The following is a 13,686-nucleotide window of genomic DNA, read 5'->3' as shown; positions in this document are numbered from 1 at the left end:
TTACAATCCGCTTGATGAATTATGAATGCGGAAACATAAGAATCTGAAAAGAATTTAAGAATGCCTTGTGTTTTTTTTTTTCTTAAACAGAAAGGAAGATTGGCTGCTTTGTTTAGGGTACTCTTACAAAACAAAAAGATAGCTGTATCACTCTTAAACGTTTAACTTCTAAGCTGTGTGGCCGGACCAGAGTCTATTGTTTTTACAGTGAGAATGAACTTTGGTGGAACTAGACACAGTTCATAGATACATTATTTTTAAAGTTCTCAGCTCTGTGACCTATGAACATTTTCAACTTAATTTTCAAGTTGTTTTTAGCTCTAAGCATAAAGAGGTAGAGGAAAGCATAAACAACATCTACAGTAAAGACTATTAATTTTTTTTCCTACAATGTTTGTCTGGTCAGGCATACTGTATGTTCACATTGGGAATAATAATATTTAATAAATCTATAACCATGACTATAGCACATGACTTATTATTTTAGTTCACCCATAGTCAAGGAGCCACATCTAATTCATATATGTAGGGCAAAAGGTGATTTGATTCTTAAGTCAAAATTTATAATCAACATTAGTGATTCACTAAACATTAAAAAGTAAAGTAACATTTCTGTAGGTCCTCCTTCTCCTCATGCATTACTGGCTTTGTAGCACAGAGTTTTCAAAAACGAAACAATCGGCAATATCAAATTGCCGTATATAATTGGGTTCATAACAGCAAGACTTGGCAATTCTCACTTGTTTAAAAAAGGTGCAAGACAACTCTTCCAGTGTGACACCCCTGGGACAAAAAATATCATAAGGCTCATTAGCTATTAAAAATGGAAACAAAAAGCTTCAAATTGTAAATAACCCATGAATTTTAGTGGTGATTAGAGTGAGGAAACCTTCTGCTGACTGCACTTGAGGTCTCCACGAAGGCAAGTAATACAGTTATATGTTTATATACAGGAGTTATATATATTTACAATCAGCACGAATCATGATGGGAACCAATAGCATTTAGATAAAAAAAAACCATACTTGAAAGATGAGAAAAAGCAATAGACTATTGCTGCTGCACTTATTTGGTGTTTCAAATGTATTCTAGGTTCAGAACCTTTTTATACCATTCTCACCTGTATATAAAGTAGAAATTAAAACTAACTACCTATGTAACAAGCAAATACTGTGTAGGATTAAAAACCACTCTGATGTCAGGATCAGTTTTAAGGTCATATTCATTTAAGATACTGTCTGCTCATGGTACTGTAAATGTGCAATTAGGGAGAAACAAAAAAAAACATTTCTCTCTAGTGTTCTGTATTATACACATGCACAAGTAGTGTAGATGCTTTTAAAAGTGGTCTTTCTAATCTAGTATGGAAGCCAACTGAAATAGCTTATGTTATAAGTGTTATCTGTACTGTTTTCAACAGTTTTAACTACATTGACATGAAAGTGCCTTTCTGCAATGCCAAGCAATCAGTTTCATTGTATTTGCCTGCTTTCTTTGCCCTTTTTCTGGAGCCAAACCTCATTAAAATTACAACTTTTCCCTGATGTTGTATCATTTGTGCTTTTTTGATTAAAACCAAATTGTCATTGAAAAGCTGTGGTCACAATCTACCGTAGAGATCAGTGGTTCAGAACTAATCCTGGACTAATACTAGAGCAAAGCAAAGTGGTCAAATGTGCTGCATAATGATATAAAGAAGCCAATCTGCCTAAGCATTTTAAATAAAAGGAGTATTTCTCCAAATTGATTTGTGGCCAAGTCAAGCTCCTCTGTTATTTTGTGTGTGTAATGGAGTCTCTGCTGCAGGCAAATCATATCACTATGCTTTTGCTATGTAATTTTCTTCACTATATACTAGTCTTCCTTCATTTTATTCTCTGATCGAGGGCTATGGCATTGATTACAGACAAGCTTTGCCCCATTTACAGAATACATATGGCTTTAGAAATGTGATGAAAATACCAATCATGGGGAATTCTGGAGAAATACTGAGTTACCCTCATAAATTCCGAGACAGGTTCATTTTTCAGTGCTTTTTAAATCTTATCCATAGTTTGTTTTTTTCTCTTTTCTTAATGCACTGGTTGGCGCAATCTCAGTCTTTCTAATATTCTCTTGTTAGAGAGGAAAATCAACATCCACAGCAGCCCTGTGCCTGAGAGGCTTCAAAATCTTTCTAAGCGAAATAGATCTTGAAACAGGAGTCTAAACAGAGCCCACAGCAAATATTACTCAATTATCTTGAAACATTTGCTGCGATAAATTCATATTTTATTTGATTTTCCGGTTTACAATGGCCTCCTATAATAACTATCATGATTTATTATATTGCTGTATGCTTTTCTATGCATTGTATACCACAATACAATTTTATTTTACAGTATATACAGTAGCTTATCCAGTTTTCTTTAGATTTTCTACGTCAAATTACTGGTATAAGCAGATATAATAATGACTCTGCTTCACTATCATTAGTTATGGAATGAAGAAACAAGGACTTGATCATCTCAGAAATCTGAACTGATAATTATTAAATTATAGTATTTTATTTGTGGCTTCTTTTGCTCAAAAAGCAAAAAACAATGGTCTTCATCTTTTCTATGAATGATAGAGTCATATGTTTAAAATATTGCTTGGATTTGGAATATCTCACTGACAAGCAAGGGAGAAATAAGATGTACAGATATTTATGTGTGAAGGGAGGGTAATGCTTTATGATGAAAAGTGTGAATGCAAAAGAAATGTTTTTTATTTAAGAAAATAATATCAAATAACATAAATTAGCTTTTTTCTAGTTCAGATGCTTTGAACTTAATATTGAACTTGGCCTTAACACCTATAGTGACTTTTTAAAGACAGTCTTCCTGTATTTTCACTGTTTGTTTTTGAAAATGAGAATGCAGTAGCCATTCCACTGCCATTAACAGATGTATCACACAGAGACAAGCTACAATTCAAGATAAGGTCTTTAATCTTGAAAAGGGGTCCAAGTAGCTATTTTTTCAGTTGCAATGACTGACTTGATAGGTCAGGCAGTGTCACGGTTGGCATCCCTCCCCCAGGGGGCGCTCTTACCCTTAGGCGCCACTAATTTTAGTTTAACCCCTGATTGCTTTTCTCATGTGTTTAATCAATGTTTTATTATATAAACCTAGTGCTTCCAATGCATCAGGCTCAGCTTTGGAACAAGGCGTCTGAAGGCCCGCCTACGACCAGACTATAAGGAAGTCTGAGGGCATAGGCCTTATTCCCAGACATCCTAACTTCTGAGCCCGGGGCTTGGAGCGCCTTGTCTGGTGTCTGTCAGATGCCTTGTGTTTCCCTGTTCAAGTTCCTCAGTCCAGGGATTTTAATCCATCCTCGTCTTGATTGATTGCCCGGCTCTGGAGCTCTGGAGTGATTCCTGGCTACCCCTTGGACCTGAATGGATTTGGATGTTATCAGATCTTTCCCCTTTTCACTATGGCATGGATTACCACTGTATCACTATTGTCTCAATAAACCTTGTGTGTCTTCCCCGAAGTCCATCTCCTAAACTTTCCGGATAAACTGCCCCGCACGGGGTCTTAATTACAAACCCAAACGGGAGACTGAGTTCTCCGTTCCTGAAATGCTAAGCCTCCCATGACAGGCAGCAAGAAGGAAGAGAGTACAACATTAAATCCTGCATTTTTTTCAGGGTTTCTAATGCCACACAGTTGGCAGGTCTATGGTGAAATGGAAAAGCAAAGTAATTGTCACGATTGTAATCCCTCCTCTTAAGGGCACTCCGTCCGGCTCTTTCACATTTTACTTGATCATGTGCATCTGCCTCCAATCCAGCTCCTCCTTATAAGACAGACTCTATTCCAGGCTCTGCATTGGAAGACGGACGCCCGGAGGCCCGCCTACCACCAAGTGCTCTACGTCCGCGGCTTGAGGGCATAGGTCTTCTATTGGTGTCCTGACCTCAAGAGCGCCTGGCCTCGTCATCCCCATTTTATTCCCCATCCCTACACCAGATCCCATTCCGGTTCTTAACCTCGTCTTGTTTTGTCTTGGATGGATCACCTGGTAATGGACTTTTGGACTGCTTTCTGGTTTCCCCTTTCGGATTGTTTTGGACTAGTTTGCCTGGACCACACCCCACCGAGCACCAGTGCACCGTCGTCACGCCCTCCTGTTCGTCAACCTGCCCAGTTCCTCGCCGTCTCCTCCCCGTGTTTGTTGCACTCCCATCCGGATTCTGTCGTCAGCATAGGGTCCTGATTAATGCTTTGTAACAGTAATTTAAGATGCTTAAGTTTTAACACTCATGTCTCTAAAATGAAGGTTGGAATACGTTTCATACTTCATTTAGAGGACATATAGTGCTGTGGTTTGTACAGAGCTCACAAAAATAATTAAGATCACTTTATTGGCCATATACAATTTCTTGTATTAGGAATTTATCTTTTCGCGTACCCCAACCTGCTCTCCATGAGACACAGAGACACACACAGACAGGGAGAGAAGCTTGGGGTATGCATGCTAAATAAAAAAAAACAGTTGTTCCCTTTGTTCCATTGTTCATGACTTCCAAACTGTAAACTATATTTTAATCAAAATAATTGTAAGTGTAAACGTAGTGTAAGATGTCAGCCTTGGATTTGAACCGTCACCTCAGGTACATCTCTGAATGGATTTCTCATGCACCAGACAAGCCAAAAGCTTGGTCCTCTGTCTGAACACTCATGAAAGTGCTGGCAGATTGACTTTCTCATGAAAGATCGCCTCTGACATTTTTTCATCTGTCTTAGAAATTATTTTAGAACTCAAAACGTTTTGTCTGCAGATTCCTGCAAGTGTTTTTAGAGAAAGCTCTTGAAAAGATTTTCAATTACAATGAAAATTCTCCCCCCTGGTGGCAAACTCTGTGGTATGTGGGGATTGGTTCAGTATGACCTGTTGCATACTAATTATTTTAATGCGCTGTACTGTATGTGTTATGTTTTGGATGACACTAGAAATAAAAAGGATATTGATACAGATGACAAAATAATTATTTCTTATAAAAACAACTGAGAGCCATATTAATCTGCAGGTTTAATTTGCTTTCACATATTTAGAAAGATGTGAGTGAATTCATTTCCCCAGGTCATTTTTTAAAATCTAATTTCATAACAGTCTTAAAATTTGACTTCCATAACAATTATTCAAATATACAATTTACTGACATAGAAAAAAAATCTGTTACAAAATAAGGAAAACAATAATCTATTATAGGTGGGCAGAACTACCTTACTACGTTTTATTGTTGTAAATTCATGTATCACACATAATGACTCAAGTAAATGATAGATTTAAAATACAGACTATTTGTGGGTGGATTCATACCACATTTTCACTATTACCATGATAAAAAGACACATATAACAAAAATATGACACTTTAACGAGTTGCTCATCTGTACAGTTATTTGTGTCATTGTCCTAACAAAAAAGACCCTCCACAAAAAATACAGTGGCAATTTAGTGGTAATGGGGTGTGAGACACAAAATGAGTTCTTTGTGACTAGAATAATGGATTTTAAAACTCTGGTGAAGGAAGATGAACTTGAATGTACTATATTGAACGTGCTGTTAGGTGAACACAAGAACAGTTTTATGGTCATTTCTAATCCTTCAACTGTAGATGGAGCTGTGATTAAACAGGATACGAATTTCTGGTGTTCTTTCTCGAATCTTTACGTGTTCTTTGGCTGAACCACAGGAGGGTGTAAGCTTTGTTAGTAGTACATTAGTTGACGTTTGTCGCGCTTACACAGCAGGAGAGAGAGAGAACTGTCTTTGCTGTATACGTTTTTGGTTTGTTTTTTGCAACTGTCGAAACAATGGCAAAACAAATGCTACTGTACTGGGGTTCAGGCTCTCCACCATGCTGGAGGGTCATGATAACCCTTGAAGAAAAGAATTTACAGGGCTACCAGAATAAATTGCTCTCTTTTGAAAAACAGGAGCACAAGTCGAAGGATGTTATGGACATCAACCCCAGGGGACAGGTGCGTATTCGCAGCCGAAATAAGTGAATGAGGCCATTTTATCCCACTCTCTTCCCTTCGTGAAGTAAATTGTTTTGCGTTTTTGTTATGAGATTATTATTATTATTATCGGGGAAGTGCGTTGCAAAATAACATGGGGAAAAATCTCATATCACATTTTATAACGTTTTCTAAAACATATTAGTGTTTGAATCCATTTTATTTGTGGGTTTCCGTGTATTTTTGTAGTGTCTGGTTAAGTGGGGTTTGAGCCGTTTCCCGAGTATAGTACTTTTAATATTAAAAAAGTGATTTGCAGCATGCGATATACCTGTTCACTGAGAAAGTTCCTGAGGTACTGTAGTTAAGTTCAGTTGATACCATAACGTGTAACAGAATTGTTTAGGTAAATGCTGTTCTAATTCTTAAAATAAACGCCACTTTACATATGAAAAGTACACAATTTGGAGTTACTGTTTTCGTGGGTTTATGTTTTGTGAACCTACAGTATATATTTGAATATTTTTAACCTAAAAGACTACACAGCTCCCGTTTCCCATTTTTGTCTTTTAGCTTCCTTCTTTCAAGCATGACAATATTATAATCAACGAATCTTATGGAGCCTGTTTGTATTTGGAGGTAAGTTCGAAGAATAGAAAAGGAAAAAAAAAGGTTGATTAAGTATAGCACTTATTTAGAATACTTTTTCACGTTTTGTGATCATCAGAGATTATTCTGATCTTTTTAAACTGATGTTTTAAAGGTGTTACAGAATTCTAGCTTTACTGTTAAAAAACCCTTATTTACCTGCTACAAACTAGTGGGCATATAGATTAAATGCAGTACATATAGTTTAAATTCACAATTGTTTGGCCTTTTAATAGCAGTTTGGAGGACTGCATGATACTGTAGGTTGTTTCTCAAGGTATAATTTTTCTTTTAAGATCTGTAGTGCAAACCTACTAAACTATAAGGGAAGAAAAATGCAAACATGGGATTCTAAAACACCTGATGGTGGGTTTTTATTGGATTGATATGAAGCCTCAGACAAATGTAAAGCCACTCTCAAGTATTTGACTTTATGATAGGTAGCCCCTACTGTGAGCTTAAGTTTTCTTTAAATTGGAAGAAAAAAAGTTAGGAGATTTAAGCTGCTGTGCTGATAAATCAGAATCAACCACTGTATCAATTTAATATTTGTGGATTTAGTGAACTTCAGTCAGAAATCCTAAGATTTCTAAGCTGGTGGCTTGAGCATTTGTTTTTCTCTGTTGTTGTTCAAAGCTCAAGTTATGCTTCGTTGCTTCTCTGTTCCCGTGTTGCTATATTATTGATGTATTTGCTTCTCTGTGTAGAATCAGTTCAAGTCCCAAGGCACTCAGCTGATCCCAGATGCTGCAGCGGAGCAGGCTCTTGTTTACCAGAGGATGTTTGAAGTTATGACTTTGCATGAGAAAATGGGTAAGCCCAGCAAGTTGTTCTGGAAATGGAAAATCTTGTCTGTCTGACAGTGCAGCCTCTGGTCTTATTCCAAATGTAGCTCTAGAGTGGCTCTACTGATAGGTTGAGTCTTTGATGTCAGCCATTATTGATTGGAGTTTGGGCTTTGTCATTAGTTGACCATGCCTCGGATTTCATAAGTGGCTGGGCACTCATGAGTTTGCTTTACTGTTGCATCAATCCTCCATTCAATTTTACTCCTGTTTAAGGCCACTTGATTTACAAGTTGAGATTCAAAAGCAAGGTGAGTATGTTAAATGAGATTTACGCTTATAATTTGTTTCTCCATGGAGGATTTTATAATAATGCATTATGAAATTGCATCTTCATCAATAAGGGGTTGTGCATTACTGTACGATACTAAACATACTTTTAATTTCTGTTAAAGTAATATTAAACATTAAGTTTACTTTTCTACAAGTTGAAAGTCTATCCCATGCCTGAGAGGAAGGTCAATCTTTGTGTACCCACAAAACAGGGCCCCTGTCTTTCACTCAAACCCATTATGAAAGAGGGAATGATTTCCACATAATTTGACCTCTCTCATCTACATGGTCTCCCAACATTCTACATTCTTGAATAATAGTTCCACTAATAAGCACTTGATTCATGTTTGCCAACATCCAGCTGATCTAAGGGTCAGTGTCATTGTCCAAAATCCAGTTAATAGATAACAGGTCAAATAGTTTGCCAGTTGAGTTTTTTTTTTATTTTTATAATTCAGTGAACACGTTCTTAGTAATAGTTTTGACAGATGCATCGGGAGAAATTGCAATCAAACATTTCTCTGGTTAAAGATGTCTGTAATACGCCTATTGTCACTGTGTTGTGGTCTGTATTGTCAGTAAGTGGTAGTACAGAAATAGCAGAACTAACAGAGGAGAAGTGAATCTGGGCTTTTTACAAGTGTTCGTAGCAATGCACATTATGCAGATCAATTTACACATCTATTCCTTCTAAACTCCAGGGTATTTTTGCAAAAGCAACATCTAAGGGTATAAAAACACTTAAACTTTTTTCCATTGTTTAGCCTTCACCCCTCAAACCACTCAAAGTTCAGCTTTTATCATCTTTTTTTTTAATCGGTGCAAAATGGCACTGGGGAAAATGCAATACATTTTAACCTAAGTGCAAGCATACTACTGTAGATACAGTATATGCCTTAAGATTCATGTTCCTTTTCCGAAGGGGCCTCCTCAAAATGGTCTTGTGACTATCATCTGACTCCATCCACAAAATGCGCTACTGATTTTGATCTTGCCAAAGATTTTTGGGATGGTTTCATCCAGATTTGATGCATATTCCAGTTTATCTGTCAAGTCCTTTAAAAAAAATCTGCTTCCCTCCTCAATATAGCTTTAACTTTCTGGTTTTGTAATCAACAGAATCTCCAGTTTGAGCTGTTTGAGTAGGAAGACACTTTGGCTTTATTTTTTAAACCATTGAGACACTGAACCACCCAGCTCTAATTTTACAGGAACATTTAGGAAATTCTTTAAACAGTTCAGGAATTGTATTTTGCTTTGTTTTGTTTACTCTACTTCGCTTTAAGAGCTCTTACATTAAGTCATTTTTGCTGACATTATTGGTTTTAATACAATATTTTGCTTTGTTTCAAAATCTGTTTTGCAGACAAAATTGTGCAGTATATTCGAAAATGAAATACTGTAATTCATCTAGTGGAATGAGTGACCGTTTACATTTATTTCTAAAAGGCTGAGCTTTGCCACAATCATGAGTATAGAATAAACCAGAAAATTATGTTTCATCAGTTTCTTTTTGACTCTTTAAACCTGCAAGTCACTGCTGGCAGTGTTCCTATCTGGCACAAAGGTTGGTTGTTAGCTTTCACAATAGTGTTTTTCTCTATGCCACTACCTGTTAACACTCCCTGCTGTCACCTTGAATAGTAAAGCAGTTTGAAACCGTCAAACTGGGTGAAATCATCCAAGTTTCCCTAAAGAAACACAAATTCATAAGTGATATGCATTACAAAAACTAATGGCGCCTTCTTATCAAATCTGAATTCTGAGAAATTCTGAAAATAACTTAAGACAATTTCGAAGTTGACTATGCAAGCTTCTTTACTGCATTAAACTGAGGTACCTTAAGCGGAAATTTTCCTTAATTTTTGTAATGCTATTTGTAATCAACTATCTTGTTTATTTAGCCTGAGTACATAACTACAAAGTTTCTATCTCCACACATGCCTTCTGTCTCCAGGTAAAGCTATATCCGTTTGCTAATGTGCGTGAGTAGAGAACTCCATCTGGGCAATGAGTGTTCCAGTGGGACTCTTCTCTTTGTTTTTGCTCTGTTTTCTAGTGAATGTCATTTATTATACATGACTGGTTGCCTAGAGTGAGCACCATGCCTGGGTTTTAGGTTAAACATTCCAGAATGGTAAATAGTTGCAGTTCCAGCTTCTAGCAGAAGAACATGAGTATAGGGTGTTTGATCATTGTCTTTAACTTATTGTCTTTGACTTTGGCTGTAACTTATTTCTAGTTGCAATCTTATTTTGACTATTTGAATTTTGTTGGATTGCAATGATTGCTGAAAAACAAGAACATTTTTTTTCATGCAAATCATCCCACCACTTGTACCACAGCAAACTGACACCAGCCCTCAGGACAATGAATCAGCAAAAAACAGGCTAATAACACTTCCTGTTTGTCAAGGGTTTACATTATATGTAAGATTTATTGTGCTAGTGTTTGACAGGCTGCTATCCTATTGATTAAAGTTTTTTTCCCCATTTTGGTTGCATTTAACAGATTTAATTCTTAAGAGTTAAAGTTAAGGTCTAAAAGTTATTTTTTATTTTAGATCATTTTATACCTTTAAGCATTAAAATATATACTTTTTAACTCTAACAAATGTCACACCCTGCCCGACATGAGCTTTCTCAATCAGAGTTGGGCACAGGCGTAGCTGTTGGACCAAATGCAAGGAACTACATGATTTCTTTGTTTTTATCTTTTTGTCACTTTACTAAGAAAGCATGTTTTTTTAACAGTGAATTCTGGATACATTCAGTACATTGCAGGAAATTGTATAGAGCAAATGAAGCAATGCCATATTGTAATCCCTTATAAATATACTAAAGAAGACCTGATGCTTCACTGCTGTTACCATTTTTGCCAGCGGATGCCATTTTCTACACATGGCGTGTTCCTGAAGCCGAGCGCCATGACTCTGCACTGAAGAGGAACAGAGAGGCTCTTGCTGCTGAACTCCGTATCTGGGAGGGATACTTTCAGAAGGTGACTTTTTGCACACTTGAATGATGTTTAACTGCTTTGCAATCCAGAATCTAATGGAGTATGTGAGGGGGGATGCTTTTGTCTTTTTCTTTAACTGGCATTGGGGAAGTTGCAGATACTGCATTTCGTGGCCAAGTGTCAAATTTTTGTCTTTAGAAGTAGTCCAGCAAATATACGTTTTATTAATTATGGGGCCTTATGGTGCTTAATCACTATACAACGTAATTGAAGTATTAGTTGAAACAGTTTTGTCCTGCCTCATTCAACACAAACATATCCTTTTTTAGTGCTTGTGACACTTCTAAACTGAGCTCTGACTTATTAACTCCTTAATTTTTTCAGTTTTAAACTACTGATATAATCTACAATGTTTTAGAAGATGCACACGTTTTTGAAAGTTCTAGAATTCAGTAAAATGGGAGTTCAACTGAAATATAGTGTGGAAAACAAAACACTAGTGACACAAAGACTTGGTTTGGATTGCCTTTTTCTGACTAAGCAGTAGGTTTTTAAACCACAAGATACACTCTAGTCCTGGATCTTTGTCATCAGGCAGCCAGAGATTATTCTAGTTAAAATGTATTTCTGTTAAAATGTCTTTGACAGTTTTATAATTGTCACAATTAACATAAATGAAGGGAGTTTTACGTACAGCAAATTGCACATTAAAATAGTTGTAGAAAAAAACCTCAGTCTTATTTTGTACAACATAAGGTAAAATAGAATATTAAAATCTAAAAAGTATGATTCACTAACATTTTACCTGTACAACTGGACAGTTGAAGTGCTATTGATAGAAGGCAGGTTTTCATCCCTGCTGTGTTCTGTTACCTGATTATTTTGAAAAATGGCATCGAAATTATTTCTAGGTCTTGAACAGTTGGTGATTTCAAGGTATTTATAAGCTTTTATATATAGCTGGAAATCTGCAGACTTTATTTTTAGGAGACTAAAGCTGGGTTTTAGCTAGAAAAACAAATATTATGTATATATGCAAATATATATGTAAGCAAATCGGAGCATGCTTACCATGAAAATAAAGAAATCCAAAAGACCGTGATGTAAAAAGCATGCCAAACAATTCTACAACTTTTTTTTTTTACTTTTTTAAAACTTTTTTCCTCAAATAATTATTGATAAGACCCTTTTATATTTACACCTACGATGAGCTGCAATGACGGACGTAATCTTAAAATGAACTGCTTTTCTTGCTTCATTCCAACCTGTTTCCCCATAATGATTTCATGCATCCTGGGAGAAGTGCAGTGATTGACCTAATCTGTGTCCTAGAAAAATATGGAAAGTTTATATATTTTTTAAAATCTTTTCAGATTGAAATCTTTTGGCCTAGATTGCGCACCTGGATAGATTGCAGTCTAGTGATACTGTATGTTAAGGGGGTTAATTCTGTAGAGGGGAGTAAACGTTTTCTTTCTCTTTTCCTAGATGGATTCTGGCTCATATGTGGCAGGCAAAAACTTCACAATGGCTGATGTTATGTTCATTCCCCAGATTGCTTTTGTGTTCCGTTTTGGGTAAGCTTTCTAGGAATAATATAAATGACCATTTGTTTTGTGGGGGGGGAAAAGGAGTGCAATGACACATGAAGTTAAAATGACCACCTTGAAGTTAGTCTCCAGCCAGGACTCAGGATAGGATAATCTCTTTACTATAATTTCATTGCAATGTTAAAATCTGAATTTGGAAAAGACTTTTCACAAGTCATAAGTAAGTGAATAGTTAATTCTGTTAAACAGCTCTAAACTTCGAACACTGAAAGAAGAAGGCCAATGAGGATTGAGGTCTGGTTCTGGATTAGTTGCCTTCTTTATGAAGCAAGTTCTCTGTCTACTTGATCATGGTTAGCAAGGTTTAATACAATTTGGATCTTATTCAGTTTAGCTTTTTAGTATGATGAACATTTTACAAAAAAAAAACCCTAAAAACATTAGAGCCTGCCACTTTTTCAGATTCTGGCATCTTATTCCTTTTCTTTCATCTTATTATCACATGTTTTTTCAGGCTTTCCCAGGAGAAATACCCAAAGCTGGCAGAATACTACAGTTTGGTAAAAGAGCGCCCCAGCATCAAGGCTTCTTGGCCACCTCACTGGACGGAGAACCCACAGGGGTCAGACACTCTGAAGGACCTGTAACAATGAAAAGCCTGTGAAGTAGTGCCCTACCCCACAGCCTCAGATAATATATAGTACTGTATGACATTTTGGCAATAGCCCTTAATAAAACTCATCTCATACTTCTGATATGCATTGACATTAATGTGATTACATTTTTTTTCTTGGAGTTTGTGATATTATCTAAATATAAATGCTAACAACAGTCTTAGTTAAGTTTAATGCTTTCAGGTGTACAATTTTACAGAGCAGATTTTTCTACTGAGGAATATTTCAAATGAAGTAGCAGTTTCGATGGAATGTATTTTTGTGACCTAAAATGGAAGCTCAAACCTTTAACATGAAATTGTCTTAACCTAATTATTAAGTGTTGTAGAAAGTTTACCACATTCAGTGTGCATTGATCTTTAATGTAACTGAGCGTTAATGTTAAATAAACCCTAACTGTGCCTTGATTCTACAAGCCTATTCTTACCTGTACATGCAACAAAAAAATAAAATGGTAACGTCAGGGTTCATGGAATTAAAGAATCATTAGAGAGAATTAAGACACTTAAGAGTGTCTGCTCAGTTCAAGTTTATTTGCTGCTCGTTATTTTTAAAAAAATACTAGTGACAGATCACCTCAGTTGTGGAAGCAGTGGCATTGTCTTTAGTCTTGAAGTCATGTTTTACGGGGAATTAATTTCCGTTTCTTCTTGTTCAAAGGTCGGTGTTGCAGACCAGTGCTCTCTGGTCTCTGAACCGCTTTTTACCTCTACTGGTTTGTGTCTGCATACCAGTTACTC

At 36.3% G+C, this 13,686-nt stretch overlaps 1 protein-coding gene across 1 annotated transcript; it reads left to right on the top strand.

Annotated features, from left to right (window-relative positions):
- The first annotated feature begins 5,728 nt into the window (after window positions 1-5,728).
- Window positions 5,729-13,353, top strand: gstr (glutathione S-transferase rho). The gene is made up of 6 exons (XM_006635574.3): window positions 5,729-6,019; window positions 6,572-6,637; window positions 7,354-7,459; window positions 10,646-10,764; window positions 12,211-12,299; window positions 12,787-13,353. The coding sequence occupies exons 1-6, from the start codon at window positions 5,852-5,854 to the stop codon at window positions 12,917-12,919; spliced, it is 681 nt and encodes a 226-aa protein (XP_006635637.1). The 5' UTR covers window positions 5,729-5,851; the 3' UTR covers window positions 12,920-13,353.
- Window positions 13,354-13,686: the final 333 nt, after the last annotated feature.

This window comes from Lepisosteus oculatus, chromosome 10 (genome assembly GCF_040954835.1).
Source record: "Lepisosteus oculatus isolate fLepOcu1 chromosome 10, fLepOcu1.hap2, whole genome shotgun sequence".
In the NCBI taxonomy this organism is placed as follows: Eukaryota; Metazoa; Chordata; class Actinopteri; order Semionotiformes; family Lepisosteidae; genus Lepisosteus; species Lepisosteus oculatus.
The sequence above is the reverse complement of the archived record's forward strand: the minus strand, read 5'-3'. Positions and strand labels throughout refer to the sequence as shown.

Coding starts and splice junctions, on each gene's coding strand:
- gstr (XM_006635574.3), top strand. CDS start 5,852: ATGGCAAAACAAATGCTACTGTACTGGGGTTCAGGCTCTCCACCATGC. Junction 6,638..7,353: donor GAGCCTGTTTGTATTTGGAG/GTAAGTTCGAAG, acceptor TTCTCTGTGTAG/AATCAGTTCAAGTCCCAAGG. Junction 7,460..10,645: donor GACTTTGCATGAGAAAATGG/GTAAGCCCAGCA, acceptor CATTTTTGCCAG/CGGATGCCATTTTCTACACA.